The 21,152-nt window shown below is 37.4% G+C and overlaps 1 protein-coding gene across 1 annotated transcript; it reads left to right on the top strand.

Moving 5' to 3' along the window:
• The first annotated feature begins 7,163 nt into the window (after window positions 1-7,163).
• On the top strand, window positions 7,164-20,756 carry LOC139860102 (uncharacterized). The gene is made up of 5 exons (XM_071848875.1): window positions 7,164-8,289; window positions 8,515-8,675; window positions 9,043-9,184; window positions 9,298-9,868; window positions 20,516-20,756. The coding sequence occupies exons 1-5, from the start codon at window positions 7,164-7,166 to the stop codon at window positions 20,754-20,756; spliced, it is 2,241 nt and encodes a 746-aa protein (XP_071704976.1).
• The last annotated feature ends 396 nt before the right edge of the window (window positions 20,757-21,152 follow it).

Raw genomic sequence — 21,152 nt, 5'->3', positions numbered from 1 at the left:
GAGTACGAGCCGTGAAACACAAAGTACAAGATATTAAATTGTACGCAAGGACGTTCAAAAATTCGGAACAGCGACCAGAGTCAACTCTCAACGCGCAACACAACGGAGCTAAAATTACAAGTCAACTATGCACATAAATATAATATAATATATAAATAATTCTGAAAATTATATATAAATTATATATATTTATTAAAACCGTCGGCAAACTATCAAACAAAAGCATTTGGGCTGGATCCAGCTAGGCATGCGATCGCATGACCTGGAAGAACAAAGTTCATGCGATCGCATGGCTCCCAAAATCTGGCCACATCTTTAAATTTTGCGTGTTTTGGCCGAATTTAACACACATCTTTTTCTAATCTCTCTCTCACGATATATATATATATATATATATATATATATATATATATATATATATATATATATATATATATATATATATATATTTTATAATTTTAATTTTAATTTAAGATTAATAATAATAAGGTTATGTTAGCGAATGTTGTAAGTGTGTAAGTCGAAATTCTGTCCGTGTAACGCTACGCTATTATTAATCATTGTAAGTTATGTTTAACCTTTTTAAATTAATGTCTCGTAGCTAAGTTATTATTATGCTTATTTAAATCGAAACAATCATGATGTTGGGCTAAATATTAAAGACGGGGTAATTGGGCTTTGGACCATAATTGGGGTTTGGACAAAAGAACGACACTTGTGAAAATTGGACTATGGGCTATGAATGGGATTTATATTTATTTAACTGAATGATAGTTCGTTAATTTAATATAGAGATTTACAATTTGACGTATCTATAAATAACCATATACACTAGATCGGACACGATGGGCGGGATATTTATAAATACTAATAATTGTTCATTTAACCGGACACGAGAATGAATTAATAGTCAATGGACTCATTAAAACAGGGGTGGATTACATGCAAGGACACTTGGTGTAATTGATAATAAAGTATTAAAACCTTATTACTGTTTAAGTCCCTAATTAGTTAGAATATTTGACTTCGGATATAAGAATAATTTGACGAGGACACTCGCATTTTATATTTATGACTGATGGACTGTTATGGACAAAAACCAGATGGACATATCGAATAATCCAGGACAAAGGACAATTAACCCATGGTAATAAACTAAAATCAACACATCAAACATCATGATTACGGAAGTTTAAATAAGCATAATTCCTTTATTTCATATTTCATCGCACTTTTATTTACTGTCATTTTATTTATCGCACTTTTAGTTATCGTACTTTTTAATTATCGCAACTTTTATTTACTGTCATTATATTTATCACACTTTTATTTATCGCAATTTTATTATCGTCATTTACTTTATGCTTTAAATTAAGTTATATTTATTTTTTAATATTTTACATTAGGTTTTAATTGCAACTTAAAACATAAAATCGACAAATCGGTCATTAAACGGTAAAAACCCCCTTTTATAATAATAATAATAATAATAATATTACTTATGTATATATATATATATATTTATACAAATATAGTTTTAAAAATATAGCGTTAAACTTGACTATCTCCCTGTGGAACGAACCAGACTTACTAAAAACTACACTACTGTAAGATTAGGTACACTGTCTATAAGTGTTGTAGCAAGGTTTTGGTATATCCACTCTATAAATAAATAAATAACTTGTGTAAAATTGTTTCGTATTTAATAGTATTTTACAACAAAAATTTAACTATTTCGTATACACCTCTGCAAACATCAGCCCTGCATCCCTCTTTTCTTTCAACTCCTTTAGGTAGATCGGGCAGTTGCGTTTCCAGTGACCCATCTCACCGCAACCAAAGCACGGATATTCCTTGGGGTTTGCTTGTCCGGCAACCTTTTGCTTCTTGTTTTTGTTGGTTGGGGTAACCATCTTCCCTTTTCCCTTACCCTTGCCATGGTAAGCGGGTCTTTTCTTCTTAGCCACCTTTAGCTTAGAAGTGGAATTGTTCTTAGACCTGCCTTCATTTATCATAAGCACGGGTGAAGCCCTTTTACCCATGCTTGATTCGGCCGTCCTGAGCATGCCATGCAATTCGCCAATGCTTTTATCCCAACCATTCATGTTGTAATTCAACATGAATGTGTCAAACCTTTTTGACAAAGAGTTGAGGATAAGGTCCATGCCTAATTCATTAGACACGTTACAGTTTAGACGGTGCAATCAATCAATTAGGCTTTTCATCTTAAGGACATAAGATGAAACAGATTGGGAGTCGTCCATTCAACATGCATGAAGCGCTCGAACTGTTTCAAAGCGCTCAACACGAGCTTGTTGAAGGAACATCTCCTTCAATTGTGTGATCATGTCATATGCACTATGATGCTCGAAGTCCTTTTGGAGTTCAGGGATCATGGTCCCAAGCATAAGGCAAGAAACTTGCACCAAATCGGCGTAATATTTCTCCCAATATGCTATACCTTCGGCATCATCCTCCTCGGGTTGGTCGGGAATGGGGTCTTCCAACACATACGCTTTATCCTCAAGTTTGAGAACAATCCTAAGATTGCGGTACCAATCCATAAAGTTCGTATGGTTAAGTTTTTCCTTTTCGAGGATGGACCTCAATGATAAGTTATTAAAGTTGATTGGTACGTTTGGAATGTTGTTGTTATTGGCGGCCATCTACAAAATTTAACAAAGTTTGTTTAAGTATCAATTTTTAATTTAACGATCAATACCCTTTTAAATTCAATTGATATATTAAATTTTAGAATCCAACGGTAAACCAAATTCCGGTTAGGTGACCTTTATCCCGTTATTTAATTTAGCTAGGTAGTCATTTATATGACAATTGCAATCCCTTTGAAACTTCTAAGGTATAGGATCATGCAATCCTTTTGCATGGCATATTTATCCTATCAACGCCTAGTTGTTCCTCATGCTTCGGTGACCCTAAGTTCATGATTCCCAAATTAAGTCATCCAACTTGTGTAAACGTATAAATTTAACATACAAGTGGTTAGGTGACCTTTATCCCACGAGCATGTGAAATTCACCTTAATCATATTAGTTTGCTTATAACAGTTAGCTGACCTTTATCCCATTATTAGTTCCCTAACATGTTTAAGTGTTTACATAAATGGATGGCGTTAAACTTGTTAACCTAGTGTGTAAAAGGGTTTTAAGGTTTCTTTATTCTAGTTCAAAAAACTTTTATACCATACACTAACATGCATTTAGTGTGTGGTTCATGTGAAAATCCATTTTTCATGTCATGTACTAAAGCCAATTTCATTACTTTGATATAAACCATTTTATATGTGTAATCCTTTTCTTGTTCTTAATAACCATTTATTAACGTCCTTTTGTCATTTCAATTTAACCATTTAAATGCCGTTTTGCTTGTTGTTAACTTGTGTAATTAACTTGCAGTAATAAAATGCACAATCCTCAATCATACAAAACAACTATGCATGCAAAATAATATGTTCACAATCAAGCCTTTTGGTAGGCATTTTGTTTAGCCGAAAATAAAATGCCACCGGTCAATGGGTTATAACACAAAGTAGGAGATTTCAAAATCTCTCACTTAATCTTGCATCTTCCTTTTCTTCATCTTGCATCTTCATCTTTTACAAAAAATATATCCTAATACATTTTTCTAGAAAATGAAAATACAACCTAATCTATTTTACATACCAAATATAAAATAAATTACATAACCAAATGAATAATATTACAAACCAATTGAATAAATATTATTACAAACCAAATTGAATGAATAACAAATTAACCAAACAAACATCCATTCAAACACAAGGTCAAGGCCTTGATTGTGAACATTAACATATACCAAATATGACCAAAATGGAAGAGCCCGAAACCCATTTTGGGACCCTTTTGAATTCGGCCAAAATACAAACCCACCCATTCTAATTTCATGCATGTTCATAAAATGCAAAAATATAGTGGGTTTAATAACCATCTCGAAGCATATTTCAACAACTTCAGCTCTAGATACCATTGTTGGGATTTAACAAGTTCATAACATATACTTGAAACATTTTAAGAATCAAATTAAAGCGGAAGCATGTAAGTATTACCATTTTAGAACATGTTAATCTTTAACCATTTAAAGTTAAATCCCAAATAGGATCAAGTTGTGAAATATACTTACAAACTATAAGATAGTAAGGAGGTTATACCTACTCCAAGCTTGGTAATTGATAGTGAAGATGATGATGATGAATCAAGCTCCAAAATGTGAAGCCTCAAGTTGTAATACCCCAAGATTTTAATACCAACACCTTGTACTTTGGTTAGAATTTATTAACACTTGAATTGAACTTCCAAAACAAAATTTAGAACTCCCTTTGGCACCCAAAAAGGCCACGGCCAAATAGCACAAAAGAGTAGAATTTTTTTTGCAATTTCTTGAAATGTAGTTGTATGTGTGTGTGTGTGTGTTTGAGTCAAGGAACATGCATGTATATGGAAATGGAAAAGCATGACCAAGTAATGGAATCTCTAGCATGTGTGCTTACAACTCCAAGGCCACTCCCATCTTGTTTATAAAATAGTTTTATAATACTTGACATAATTTATAAACTTGTTTTTATAAAATTAGATTTTATAAAACAAATTTTATAAACTTGCATTTTATAAATTATGTATACATTATTTATAAAACCAATTATATAAAATTCCATATTATTTGTTATGTTTACTTTATTTTATAAAACCTATTTTATATATGTAACTTAACTTTATTAATTATTTAACCTATAAATAATTAAATTCTTATTATATAAATTATTCCATAATTTATATACACATCAAGTAATATTATTTTAGAAAACCATTTTTCTTAAATTCCAAGTGTCGCGTAATTTAATCAACGATCCAATCGCTAAGATCAAATACGATTAAGGTGTCGGTAAGCTTTTTATTGGGTATGACCCGACTTGGATCAAAACATATTAGCCACGTTAATTTAATATGTCTCTCAGGCATACGAAAAGTCTATTTGGATCCATACCTCTTTTAGAAGTGTCTGTTAGATTTAATGTCTATAAGAACAGACTTGGAAAACCATTGTATGAATTCAGATTACAAAAATACAAGTTCTTTTACATAAACTGATCATCATAATCTCTTAATTCCTGCAATTTATCAAAAAGGTTATCAAGCTATGAGGTGTGTTTATCTTGACGGCCGAAATATGACAGATATATTGATGTCTCCGAGTTTAATAACCATCTTGGACATGCATATAGTACTCCAAAATAATGTCAAAATGTTAACAGCAAAATTACCATGTTCAACTGCAAAAGATTGAATCACAGTTTCAATTTCGAAATAGATGTTATGATGGTTTATGGCTATTAAAGTGCTCGATTTCGAATCAGGAAATTGTGATTTGGTGGTATGTTTAAATTATATTATTGTTTCTTCGTCGTTTTTGTTACTCATTAGGTATTGCTTTTTTTATTATTATTATTTATTATATGGGAATTTAATTATGCAATGCTTGTTTATATTTCTGGTTGATTGTATTACAAAATGCTTGTTTAAGCTACCTTTTGAACTTTGACCTTGTTTAGTTAGTTTGTTTTATGTGCCATTTGGGTAACCAGTGTTGGGTGCCTTTTGTATTATGTTGGGATGATGCAGCCATGTTGTTGTGTCTATACATATGTATCCCTGCGTGTAGCTATCAGAAATTACTGAGAGATACTACTGGTTCATGGTTGATGATGCTTTACTCTAACGGATGTCCTGAATGTGCAAAGGTTTTTAGAGGAGGGGGTGATTTTAAAAAGATTATAGAGATTGATGCATCACCAATTATGGAGGCAAGTTTATAACCTTACTATATTTCACCGTTGCTTATGGTTCATATATCTGATTGCTCTCTGAACACTTGCTGTTTTTTACTAATTTGTTAATCAGAGATGCAGTCATATATTATCGTTCATTTTCAATATTAAATTTCATCTTCTTTTGGGCAAGGTTGGGTTGATCGCTACGGGAAGTACTCGGTTGGTACTTTTAAGGGAGTACTCGGGGAGTACTCAGATGTTGTCTAAGTTTGACTTTAAGTGACTTTGACCAAGTCTTGGCCGAGTTTCTAAGTAATCCCGAGTTTTGGGTGAGGTTAACTGAATTTCACTGAGTTTGACCGAGTACTTGCCGAGTACTCCCCGAGTTGCAAAATCCGTGTACTCGCCGAGTAATTCCGAGCTCTGCAACACTGCTTTTGGGCTTATAAGTTTGGTGATTCATAGAAGTCCAATTCTTGTTTATACTGTTTTAACTATGTTGGTCATGTGATCTTGCCCCTTCACCTAGGATGACTTGCTGCAGGAAAGTTGGATTATGACTTTTTGTTTCAGAGTTGATGTGTATTTGTGTTGACTATGGCACTGATTGTGTACATTTTTAATGCCAAGTCTCAGTAATCATTTTAGTGGCGACTTGACTACCACTTAGAGCCTAAATTGATTTTCAGGCAGGCTTTAAAACTCATGGAAATTTGATTCTACCACTTCCATGGCGTCTCATTTTTATTTTTATTATTCTTCTTTTCTGTTTATATATTATAAACTTTTTTTTTTGCCGGAGGTCCTCACGGAAGCAATCTCTCTACCCTGGAGTAGAGAGAGGGATGACTTTCTCTTCCTGTGGGTGGAGAATTTTTTTCTCGACTCGTGGTTAGAGAAACGACTTCTCTTCTATTCTAGGGTAGATGAAGGATTGTCTACATCTCACCTCCCCATACCTCAAATGTGCGGGATTGAGTATTGTTATTGTTTATTTTTTGTTCTCAGTAATCATTTTACGAGTGTGACAATTTTCTAGGATGTTATTCAGCAATATCTTGCTTACGTAGATAATACTTGTACCTCTTGAAACTGTTAGTACCTGAGATCTATCATGATGTGTGTATAATTAAAGTAACATATGGGTCTTGGCTAATTTATCATAACTTCTTATTTTTTGTTGTGCCAATTTTGTTTTGCTGGTGTCTTCTAGGTCCCTAGTACAGCCTAATCTCATCGTCTATAATCTACCATGTATAAAAAGAAGTATGAATTCTACTTAGTTTTTTCGGAGCCTAATCAGGTCTCTATGTAGTCCTTCATCATCATTGTGATGATTTTTTTATTATTATTGGAAATGCAGCTTAAAGCAGACGAGGATGGGTTTAATCCCGGTTTACCATCAGATAGACCATCGGTACTCCTTTTCATTGACAGATCATCCGATTCCTCGAAGATTAGAAGAAAAAGCATCGAAGCTCTTACTGTCTTGAGAGAACTAGCACTACCTAATCACATGCCGTTTAAATCAAAAACCGTCAATCCACAAAAGACTGTTTCCCAACATCCTAAACTAGAGATGTCAACATCATCTCACAAGGTAACTGCACTAGATGATAAGATAACTATCATGGCCTTGAAAGACGGTAGTCGTATTACTATTGACGATGTTGCTTCACATTTGCAAGATAATTCCTTGCAAGAAGTCTTGGCGTATGTTCTTCAGCAGAAGAAACAAAGAAAATTGAGTTCACTTGCTAAGGATGTCGGCTTTCGGTTAATATCTGACGATATCGATGTCTCAATGTCAGAAACAGACGTTCAATCTATAAAAGGTGTCATCAGTAGTGACACTTTACCGAAAGATATGAAGATTAGTGAGAAGATTACTGATACAAGTGCTCAGTTGTCTGTAAAGACAGAAGACCCAATTGCAGATTTTGAAAAGAAAGTTGAAACGGGACCCACGTACAACTGTTCTTTTTTCTTCGTCGATGGACAATTTCGGTTACTTGAAGGTCTAACTAGTGTGATAAAGATTCCGTCTTTAGTAATTATTGATCCTCTTTCACATCAACACTATGTTTATCCCGAAGAGGCTGATTTTAGCTCTTCTTCCGTATCTAATTTTCTTGATTTGTTTTTCAACGGAAGCCTTTTACCATATCAACGTTCAAAGTCTGTTGTTCCCGACTCAAAAGAGACTCCACACCCACCGTTTGTTATTCAAGATTTTCACGAGGTTGATTCGATACCACGTGTTAGTGCTCATACATTTATGGATTTGGTTGTTGGCAACCGATCTGGTTCTATTAGTGCCGAAAATGCTTGGAAGGACGACGTTTTAGTAATATTTACTAGTAGCTCGTGTGGATTTTGTCTGAGAACAGAACTTGTCGTTCGTGAAGTATATCGAGCATTGAAGAGTTATGGCAATATGGTAAAACGTCAATATAGGAATGATCAATCCTCGTTAAGAAATGGTAAGTGATTTAGAGTCGTACAATGTTTCTTATATGTTAATTATGTTTATCATATTATGCCGTTGTACTGGTGCGTTGTTGCTGAACTTATGATATAACTAATTGAAAATAGTTATATAATAAGTTGATCCATTGGTTACTATAATTTACTATAACATGGGTTTCTAGAAGAGGTTGGGGCTGATCCTTTTTACTTGAAGTTTTTTATACAATAATTTATATCAGAAGAACGGATGCTTAGTTTGTTCTATTATCTTACAACTAGCAATCTGAGAATGTGGTTCAAAAGAAAAAAGAAAGAATGCAATCTGTTGCTCATGAAGATTAAATGTGTTGCAGATGGTGTGGATAATATTCAGTTGAAGCTTCCGGTGATCTATATGATGGTTTGTATAGAAAATGATTGTAGTTTGCTACTAAAGTCATTGATCTATATTACATATCCGTTCAACCTCTAAGATGTATTTAAGCATCCCTTATAGAGATATTGGACATTACTAATTTTGTTTTTACACTTTCCACTAGGGTATATTTAGATTTCAATGCTTGCTTTTTTTTTTTTTTTGGGTACTTTTTTGTATCGCACCTTGATTCATGATACACAATTTTCACATCATATCAACTCTGATAGCATAAATTTTTGTTTACCAGATGATATCATTCTAATGATACCTTATTATTTGAATGCATTACTTTACTAATAAATTAGTTCGTAGTTTTATGCATATTAATTAAAGTACTCTCTATATGCAGAGGGATCTTTACCCCTCTCTGCTGTTATATCCAGCAGAAGGGACGGAAGCAATCTCTTATGAGGGGGAGATATCAGTATCTAATATAATCAAGTTTATTGCTGATCAAGGTCGCAATTCTCATTGGATTTACAACGAGCGAGGTAATAATCTTCAAAATTTCTTATTTTTCAGTTCTTTTCTATCATGAAATTCTATTATCTTGCAAATCTGACTCCTTATGCGTTTAAGATACATGTTTTTTTTTTTTTTGAAGGTATTTTGTGGACTGAACATGAAGACATAACTTGGAATGAGCAAACGTTTAAGGCTGCATCAGAACCTGTAATACAAGAGGGTGTTTCACTCTCAAAAGAAAATAACAAGATTCTACTAAAACACCAGACCCAGAGTGTAGAGACAAAAAATAAGGTTAAACCTCATATGTCCAGTGAATTTGGACACGACATACTACCTGGTTCCGTACTTATCGCAACACAAAAACTTCATGACGTATATCCATTTTCCGGATCCAAAATTCTGATAGTGGAAGTTAATCAAAGTAGTGGATTTCAAGGTATGATCATCAACAAGTTTATTAGTTGGGATACCATCTCAGGACTCGAAGATGGTTTCGAATCATTAAAAGAGACCCCACTATCTTACGGTGGTCCCGTCATAACACGTGGACTGCCTCTTGTTTCTTTTAAAAACGAGCACCCTGAAGTTCTACCAGATATCTACTTTCTTGACCAATCGGCTACAATCACTTTAATACAAAATTTAAAATTACACAATCGGTCTATGACTGATTACTGGTTTTTTGTGGGCTTGAAACAACCCAACCCGTATTCCACACGATAAATTTTTTTTTTTTTTTTTTTATACAACACATTTACGCGCCAATTAAATATGTAAATCATTCCACAAGATCCACTTAAACGTACAACAATTTAAATGTTTACAAAAGGCACGAAGGCCATTAATCAAATTCAATACAAGTTTGACCCACTACAATTGATAGTTTATAATCCAAACGACACTCGAGCATGGTTTGGGACTAAACTACCCAAAACATTAGGCCAACTTCCAAGCTTCAACAAAACATCATCAAGGGCCACTTAATGCCCGATAACCCCTTTGCCCTTATCCGTACCTGCGACTAAAAAGATAAACAACGAGAGGGGTAAGCTAACGCTTAGTGAATGCAATAATTATACACGTACATATATAATATACTTACTTGCAAACACTTAAGCACATACCGCATACATGCTAGCAACACAATTAGCTTATCATCTCAATTATAAACTATAAACTTCCAATATCACAAGCTAGCAATGCAATAACATATATACAAACCGTACAATATAATATGCTTACACTACAACACAATAACCATGGTTAACCAATCGTACAAGGGATGGTACTCGAATTTCCCATTGGTGTTCATAACATCCATTAGTGTACTTAGCACCTCGTATCACTAACCCCCGGGTGGCATCTTAACACCTCGATACTTCACCCTCGGGTGGCGTCTTAACACCTCGACACTTCACCCTTTAACATGGAGTGGCGTCTTAACACCTCGACACTTCACTCCTAGGTGGCATCTTAACACCTCGATGCTTCACCTCGAGTGGCATCTTAACACCTCGATGCTTCACTCGTCACGTGAAACGTGGTGTCTTAACACCTCGACACTTCACATCTCACGCTACCACAAATAAATATATTATATACCTACGCATATAATTATTCCACTCACCTTAACACTTCGGTGATGATTTAAATGCTTCCGACGGCTTCAAAGCAAAGTACCTAATTACATAAGTACACATTCGATTACACAACTAGTGGAATTAACCACATTACACTTACTTGAGCATTTAATGACCCAATTCGCATTAAATGACTCAACCATACCAAAACCGCCCTTAAATGGCCAAGACCCGACTTTAATCACTAAAGTTAGTAAATTAAGTCTACTAACATCAACTAACACAAACTTAGGTTAATTCATACCCATTTCACCCAAACTAGGTCAACTAGCCCATTTTGGATCCATTTAACATTTTCACTACCAAACTTGTCAAACATGACCCAAATAACATCTCTTTCAACTTTAACAAGCGTGTTAGTGATTAAAAACGCCATTTAACATTTATAACCCCAAATCATAAGACCAAACCCTAGGTTATGGCCATTTGGGTTTTCTTTCCTCAACACAACCCAAGTTCGCCCATTTTAACCCCAAATGGGTCACATAAGTTCCAAATGAACAAAACCCTAGCATAAACTAATTAAAACTCAAAACTTAGAGTTAGAACTTACCGAGACTATCAACGCGTAGCTAGAGACACAAGGAACAACTTTAATTCTTGCTCCAAAGATCAACCCTCAATCCTTCACTCTCAAATCTTGCTTTTAATTCAATTGGGTTTTAAGTTTTGGGAGAGAAATTGGAAAGAAAAGAGAAAAGAAATAAATGAAATGGATGAGTGGTTGGGATTTAATGCTCCCATCTGATTTATACGCGAAATTACCAATTTGCCCCTTGAAGTCATTCAATTTGAGCTAAAATCGGAGTCAGAACTGCAGAGTTGTCGCGGCGCGGCGCTATATGTCGCGGCGCGACATTACGAAGGAAAAACAACCTCTCTTAACCCACTTTCTGAACCTGGTTCGCTTGAAATGCCGCGGCGCGGACCCCTTTGTCGCGGCGCGACACATAAGGGGAAAATCGACCCTTCTTAATCCAATTGCTGATCTGGATTTGCTTTATATGCCGCGGCGCGGCCCAATGTGTCGCGGCGCGGCATTGGCCGTCACCTGGACACTTCGACAACCTTAAACAAAATTTGATTTTATTTAATTCGTACACTTAAATCTCGCTTCATATATTCGCCTAACCTTCAACAATAGTCTCATAAGACTTAACGCTAGCAAAGCCCATGTATAAACTTGTATTCGCACACATTATCAAGTAACTAACATGTTAGCTAACTTAGCCACATAACGAGCAAGTTATACACGTATAACTGATTAGGTGTGTACCTTTAAGCGTGTACTGAAAAGCGGGGTGTTACAACTCTCCCCCACTTAGATCGGAGCGCGTCCTCGCGATCCAAGCCGCATGACAAGCTGGAAGATAAGCCAAAACAAACTCTTCGGATTCCCATGTAAACTCGGAACCCTTTCGATGTCGCCATTGCACTTTGAAGGTTCTAACTTCCTTGTTCCGCAACATCTTAACCTTTTCATCAAGGATTGCAACCGGTTCTTCCGCATACTCTAACTTGTTATTCAAAGTAATCTCATCCAATGGCACCCAAGTCGAGTCATCCACAAGACACTTGCGAAGATGGGAAACATGGAACGTATTATGAATTCCCGCAAGTTCTTCGGGTAACTCTAATCGATAAGCAACCTCACCAACACGTGCCAATACCTTGAAAGGACCAATAAACCGAGGAGCTAACTTTCCTCGCTTCCTAAACCGAATCACACCCTTCCATGGAGAAACCTTAAGCATCACCAAATCACCTTCTTGAAACTCAATCGTTCTTCTACCTTTATCGGCATACGACTTTTGTCTATCTTGAGCCTTTTTCAAATGCTCTCGAATCATATCAATCTTGCTATTCGTTTCTAAGACCAAATCGGTACTCCCGATTTCCCTTTGACCCACTTCACCCCAACAAATCGGGGTTCGACACCTTCGCCCATAAAGCATCTCATACGGTGGCATCCCGATACTAGTATGATAACTATTATTGTACGAGAATTCCACCAAAGGTAAGTGCTCGTCCCAACTACCACCAAAATCAATAATACACGCACGTAACATATCCTCCAATGTTTGATTCGTACGTTCGGTTTGATCGTCCGTTTGAGGATGGTACGCCGTGCTCAATTTCAATTGTGTACCCATATCTTCATGAAACTTTTCCCAAAACCGAGATGTAAAACGGGTATCTCGATCCGAAACAATAGATATAGGAACCCCATGCCTTGAGATCACTTCCTTGATAAACAACTTAGCCAAGGTTTCCGACGATATCGCTTCCCGAATGGGAAGAAACAAGGCACTTTTCGTCAATCGATCGACTATCACCCAAATTGAATCGAATTGGGTTCTCGCCGTTTTAGGTAACTTTGTGATGAAATCCATGGTAATGTGCTCCCATTTCCATTTCAGGATTTCTAACGGTTGTAACATACCATACGGCTTTTGGTGTTCAGCTTTAACTTGCAAACACGTGACGCATTGTTCAACATACTTAACAACATCACGTTTCATGCCCGGCCACCAATAATATTTCTTCAAGTCAAGGTACATTTTCGTCGCGCCCGGATGAATGGAGTATTTTGACTTATGTGCTTCATCAAGTAGCACTCGTCGGTAATCACCCATCTTAGGCACCCACACCCTTCCTTGAAAGGACAACAACCCACGCGGACCCATAGTAATAAACTCCGATTGGCCCACGATTCGCTCCGTATGCTTGTTGTGAACATAAGCCTCTATTTGGATCTCACCAAGCTTTTCAAGAAAATCATTGGTAATAATCAAACGTAACGACCCCACTTTTATCGCCGGATGTTGACTCTTTCGACTCAACGCATCCGCGACCACATTCGCCTTACCCGGATGATAAAGTATTTCACAATCGTAGTCTTTCACCACATCCATCCATCTACGTTGACGATAATTCAAATCTCGTTGATCAAAAAGATGTTTCAAACTCTTATGATCCGAATAAATCGTACATTTGACACCATACAAGTAGTGGCGCCAAATTTTCAACGCATGAACAACCGCCGCCAACTCAAGATCATGAGTCGGATATCTCGTTTCGTGTTCTTTTAATTGTCGAGAGGCATAAGCGATGACTTTACCTCTTTGCATTAGAACACACCCGAGTCCATTTAAAGACGCATCACAATAGACCGTCATGTCTTCTACACCTTCCGGCAACACTAACACCGGAGCTTGACACAACTTCTCTTTTAACAATTGAAAAGCAATTTCTTGCTCGTTCTCCCAATTAAATCTCGTGTTCTTTCTCGTCAACTTCGTCAATGGAGAAGCAATCTTAGAAAAGTCTTGGATAAACCGACGATAATACCCGGCCAATCCGAGAAAACTTCGGATTTCCGTAGGCGTAGTCGGTCGTCCCCAACTCTTTACCGTCTCTATCTTCCCCGGATCTACTTGAATACCGTCCATATTCACAATATGGCCAAGGAATTGAACTTCCCTTAGCCAAAATTCACATTTTGAGAATTTTGCATACAACTTCTCCTTCCGCAACGTCTTTAACACACACCGCAAATGATGTTCATGTTCCTTCATACTCTTCGAATAAACGAGTATGTCGTCAATGAACACAATTACCGACTTGTCCAACATAGGTTGGCACACTCGGTTCATAAGATCCATGAATGCCGCCGGTGCATTCGTAAGACCAAAAGGCATTACCACAAACTCAAAATGCCCATAACGCGTTCGAAAAGCCGTTTTCTCAATATCTTCCTCACGGACCCGCATTTGGTGATAGCCGGACCGTAGGTCGATTTTTGAGAAATACGTTGCACCTTGGAGTTGATCAAACAAATCGTCAATCCGAGGCAATGGATAACGATTCTTGATCGTCACTTTATTCAACTCCCGATAATCGATGCACATCTGCATACTACCATCTTTCTTTTTCACAAACAAAACCGGAGCGCCCCATGGAGAAGCACTCGGTCGAATGAAACCCTTTTCAAGCAACTCTTGGGTTTGGTTTAACAACTCTTGCATTTCCGTTGGTGCTAAACGATAAGGAGTTTTAGCAATGGGAGTAGCTCCTGGAACCAACTCAATACGAAACTCAACTTGTCTTTCCGCCGGAACACCCGGTAATTCGTCCGGAAAAACGTCTTCGAATTCACTAACAACCGAAATTTCACGAATAGGTGGTGGCTCATTGCGAGTATCAACAACATGAGCAAGGAAAGCCATGCCACCGGTAACAACAAAACGACGTGCCCGTGCAAAAGTGCATAGCGGCACCGGTCTCCTTCGCTTATCACCATGAATAATTAACTCTCCCCCACTTGGGGCCTTCACACGAATAAACTTATCATGGCATGCAATATCGGCTCTATAACGATCGAGCCAATCCATAGCAACGACAATATCAAAGTCGCCCACGGTCATTGGAATAAGATCAATCTTAAACGTTTCGGAACCAAATACAACATTACAATTCTTACACACATCAACCACTAGCGCCGTCTTGCCATCCGCTATTTCAACTTCTACCGGATGACTTAACTTAACTAGCGGTTTATTTAACTTAGGCACAAATCGAGGCGACACAAAGGACAAATTAGCCCCACTATCAAAAAGTATCCGTGCCGGATTAGAGTTAACTATGAAAGTACCTGAGACGACTTCATTGGATTGCTTGGCCTCATCATTGGTCATCAAATAGTTGCGACCCCTAGCCGTACCCGCCGCCTTCTCTAGACGCTTAACATTATCGTTGCGCAAATCGGGACACTCCGGCTTCTTATGCCCTTCTTTACCGCAATTAAAACAAGTGAGCTTGTTTCCGGAAGATGGTTTTGGACAATCACGAGCCATATGACCCGCTTGTCCACAATTATAGCACGTAAAAGTAAAACCACCGGAAGCGCCCTTCTTCACGCTATTGACACTTTCGGAACTTTTCTTGTTCTTTTTGTTCGAAAAGTTTGAATAGCTCGAACCTTCACTTTTTCTCTTGCCAAAAGTAAAACCACACTTTCTTAAGATGAGCGACTCGAAACCTTTGGCCATGTCAAACAACTCATCAAAGCTTTTCACTACGTTCACACTAATCTTATCTTGATAGTTGTCGTTCAAGGTTCGATAGAAATCTTCCTTCAACATTTTATCATTCCCGACGTACTCCGGGCAAAATTGGGTCTTGGATAAAAACACGGAATTGAGAGTGTTCAAATCCATCGACCCTTGCCTCAAGGAACGTAACTCGTCCTTAAGCCTAGTAAGATCGGCCGAAGTTCGGTATTCCTTGAAAAATTCGGACTTGAATTCATCCCAAGTGAATTCCATGCATTGCTCTTCACCATAAACTTGGAGCTTTGCGTCCCACCACAACTTGGCATCGCCCCTCAACATACTACACCCGTACCTTGTCCTCTTATCGAGAGGACATTCACAAGTACGGAAGGCCCCCTCCATATCGGAGATCCAACGGGCGCTCTTAAGAGGATCTCTTTCACCATCAAAAGAGGGAGGTTGAGAGTCCTTGAAATTCTTATAGAAAAAGTCCCGTCTTCCCACATTATCTTCGCGAAGAACGGCCTTAACTTGCTCCTTTACCACATTGACTAATTGCTCGTCAATCGTATCTAGGAACATCTTCTTAACGTCCTCGAGAAAAGCCTCATGATGCCTTTTCAAAATGGCCTCAACCTTGACCGTAAACTCGACTTCTTCACTAGTACCTTCGCCGTTAATATCATGCCCGTTTCTCATCTTCATTCTATAAGACGGAATAGATTAAACAACGAGACGAAAAGGATTTAACACATAAGTATATACATATACAACACACTACCCCATCTTGCTCAACAATCGTCGTACATTGCTTGTTTGACACGATTTGAACCCGTAACAATGGTAGCTAATCATTGTTACGCGAGCACGTCGCATTAACTCGCTAGTACAACGTCTATCTTGCTTGACGTTTGCTAACACCACACAAAACAATTAGCGCAAGGTTAGTTCACATAAACCTAAGCACTAATCAACTCCCGGTCCGACCCGTCTCCTACAAGTCCCGCATAACGCGCATACACAATAAAGTCTAAGTCTAGGCGCCTATCTCAAGTCGCCTAAATCCCTTAGACCATGCTCTGATACCACTTGAAACAACCCAACCCGTATTCCACACGATAAATTTTTTTTTTTTATACAACACATTTACGCGCCAATTAAATATGTAAACCATTCCACAAGATCCACTTAAACGTACAACAATTTAAATGTTTACAAAAGGCACGAAGGCCATTAATCAAATTCAATACAAGTTTGACCCACTACAATTGATAGTTTATAATCCAAACGACACTCGAGCATGGTTTGGGACTAAACTACCCAAAACATTAGGCCAACTTCCAAGCTTCAACAAAACATCATCAAGGGCCACTTAATGCCCGATAACCCCTTTGCCCTTATCCGTAACTGCGACTAAAAAGATAAACAACGAGAGGGGTAAGCTAACGCTTAGTGAATGCAATAATTATACACGTACATATATAATATACTTACTTGCAAACACTTAAACACATACCGTATACATGCTAGCAACACAATTAGCTTATCATCTCAATTATAAACTATAAACTTCCAATATCACAAGCTAGCAATGCAATAGCATATATACAAACCGTACAATATAATATGCTTACACTACAACACAATAACCATGGTTAACCAATCGTATAAGGGATGGTACTCGAATTTCCCATTGGTGTTCATAACATCCATTAGTGTACTTAGCACCTCGTATCACTAACCCCCGGGTGGCATCTTAACACCTCGATACTTCACCCTCGGGTGGCGTCTTAACACCTCGACACTTCACCCTTTAACATGGAGTGGCGTCTTAACACCTCGACACTTCACTCCTAGGTGGCATCTTAACACCTCGATGCTTCACCTCGAGTGGCATCTTAACACCTCGATGCTTCACTCGTCACGTGAAACGTGGTGTCTTAACACCTCGACACTTCACATCTCACGCTACCACAAATAAATATATTATATACCTACGCATATAATTATTCCACTCACCTTAACACTTCGGTGATGATTTAAATGCTTCCGACGGCTTCAAAGCAAAGTACCTAATTACATAAGTACACATTCGAATACACAACTAGTGGAATTAACCACATTACACTTACTTGAGCATTTAATGACCCAATTCGCATTAAATGACTCAACCATACCAAAACCGCCCTTAAATGGCCAAGACCCGACTTTAATCACTAAAGTTAGTAAATTAAGTCTACTAACATCAACTAACACAAACTTAGGTTAATTCATACCCATTTCACCCAAACTAGGTCAACTAGCCCATTTTGGATCCATTTAACATTTTCACTACCAAACTTGTCAAACATGACCCAAATAACATCTCTTTCAACTTTAACAAGCGTGTTAGTGATTAAAAACGCCATTTAACATTTATAACCCCAAATCATAAGACCAAACCCTAGGTTATGGCCATTTGGGTTTTCTTTCCTCAACACAACCCAAGTTAGCCCATTTTAACCCCAAATAGGTCACATAAGTTCCAAATGAACAAAACCCTAGCATAAACTAATTAAAACTCAAAACTTAGAGTTAGAACTTACCGAGACTATCAACGCGTAGCTAGAGACACAAGGAACAACTTTAATTCTTGCTCCAAAGATCAACCCTCAATCCTTCACTCTCAAATCTTGCTTTTAATTCAATTGGGTTTTAAGTTTTGGGAGAGAAATTGGAAAGAAAAGAGAAAAGAAATAAATGAAATGGATGAGTGGTTGGGATTTAATGCTCCCATCTGATTTATACGCGAAATTACCAATTTGCCCCTTGAAGTCATTCAATTTGAGCTAAAATCGGAGTCAGAACTGCAGAGTTGTCGTGGCGCGGCGCTATATGTCGCGGCGCGACATTACGAAGGAAAAACAACCTCTCTTAACCCACTTTCTGAACCTGGTTCGCTTGAAATGCCGCGGCGCGGACCCCTTTGTCGCGGCGCGACACATAAGGGGAAAATCGACCCTTCTTAATCCAATTGCTGATCTGGATTTGCTTTATATGCCGCGGCGCGGCCCAATGTGTCGCGGCGCGGCATTGGCCGTCACCTGGACACTTCGACAACCTTAAATAAAATTTGATTTTATTTAATTCGTACACTTAAATCTCGCTTCATATATTCGCCTAACCTTCAACAATAGTCTCATAAGACTTAACGCTAGCAAAGCCCATGTATAAACTTGTATTCGCACACATTATCAAGTAACTGACATGTTAGCTAACCTAGCCACATAACGAGCAAGTTATAGACGTATAATTGATTAGGTGTGTACCTTTAAGCGTGTACGGAAAAGCGGGGTGTTACAGGGCTACTCGGCATGGGGTTGGAACCAACTATTTGATGGGATTGCAGATGGATCTTGGAATATAAGTAATGGAACAACAATGCAGGTTGATTGGCCAATCAAATGAGGTTTTTAATCGATAACGTTGGTATTACTTGTTACAATAGAAGAACTGTACATTAGAATTTAACTTATTGCCATCAAATTTTTTCGTTGTGAGATGGTCGTATAGGCTGGTTTGTCTTCAAGATCTTTGTTTAATTACCCACAGATAGACCATAAAAAATGCTTAATATTACTTTTCATCCTTTCTCCTTTTCACTTTTGTTTTTATATAGGGGTTACCGGAAAGTTATTCTTGATGTCGTCTTCATGCTAACTTGCCTGAAGATAAGTTAATTTAATGACTAGCAGATATCCAAGTATATAGTGTGTGTGTGTGTGTGTGTTGTCATACAGATAGAGTGTACAAGATGAAAAGGGTAAATCCCCCAAGATATGTACAAATTATAACATTGCAGCCTAGAAAGAAAAAAAAGCTATTATCTTGCTCTTGAAACCTAAAGCCATGCTGAAATCACTTTCTGAGTTTCACCTCGATCTTCTGCAGAACTTGAAGGTTAGATAGATAAATGTTATCCATGTGTGAGTATCTGTTTGATGAACATAACATGTTTTTCGTATAGATATATGAAGTTTATAACAATGGTGAATAACTTATCATTTTAAGGTCCATAGCTCTAGTAACTTGGACCACCTTTTATCGATAGTTGTGGGTGTTTAAGTGAAGGTTGTTGATCTTTTCACACATTTTTAATAAATCCAATCATAATTATGCTTAACATGTATGTACGGTATTAATACGTTATGCATGATGAGTGGATTTATCAAATACATAAGTGAAAATATCATTACCCTTACGTGAATGTCGTAAAGTGTTCGATGAAATGTTTGAGAGACATTTACTCACTTGGATTGTTTTAGTTACTGGGTTGGCGAAAGTACATGAACTTGTGTTAGCAAGGTCTTTCTTTCTTTGATGTAATGGCAATTAAGAATGTTGTTTATGTTGAAATAAAAGGATTAGAACTGTTTTCAGCTCATCATTTCATGTAAAGAGTTGACCAGCGTTGACCAGAGTTGACCAAGAGAAGACTAACGGCTATTTTCTTTTTTAGTCAAAAGTAGATTCCTTCAAAAGTAACAAAGCTCCATTCTTTATTGTTTCATAAATAGTTTAGCTTTTCATTGTAAAGAACACAATTCAATTTATATCAAATATTATTTCAATTCAATACAGAGATAAGTTCATTACATTCTTTAAATTAACATGGTATCAGAGCTAACGGTATTGATCCGTTGATCAAGATACTCGTTTTTATGTCTCAATCATCTACCAAGAACATAGGTACCATGTCTAAGATTGACGGTAGCCTAGAAAACCAAGATGCCATGTCAATCTTAGACGGCAACCTAACATACAATGAACGGAGTTACCTGGATGTACTCTGTCAACCTTCAACCATTGCCACAACAGAAACCGTCTTCATAAACCACCATGTACTCTGGCCTGAGAGTTGAGCATCCCCAACCTCGTTCTAACAGATAGGAGACTTACACATTCTACCATACAGAGCTTCAAATGGTGCGGCGTTAATACTTGCATGATAACTGTTATTATAAGGAAATTCAGCCACTGGCAAGTATCTATCTCACCCATTACCAAAATCAATAACGCACGCTCGCAACATGTCTTCTAACGTTTGAATGGTCCTTTCACTATGGCCATCCGTCTGTGGATGATGAGCAGTGCTCATATCCAATTTTGTTTCCTGTAAGGATTGCCAAAACCTCGATGTAAATCGACTGTCTCGGTCTGAAATGATAGATACGGGGACACCATGACTGGAAAAAAAATTTCTTTCAAATACAAACGAGTAAGCTTCTCCATCGAATCAGTTTCCTTAATCGGCAAGA

This window comes from Rutidosis leptorrhynchoides, chromosome 7, assembly GCF_046630445.1.
Source record: "Rutidosis leptorrhynchoides isolate AG116_Rl617_1_P2 chromosome 7, CSIRO_AGI_Rlap_v1, whole genome shotgun sequence".
Classification (NCBI taxonomy): domain Eukaryota; kingdom Viridiplantae; phylum Streptophyta; class Magnoliopsida; order Asterales; family Asteraceae; genus Rutidosis; species Rutidosis leptorrhynchoides.
The sequence above is the reverse complement of the archived record's forward strand: the minus strand, read 5'-3'. Positions and strand labels throughout refer to the sequence as shown.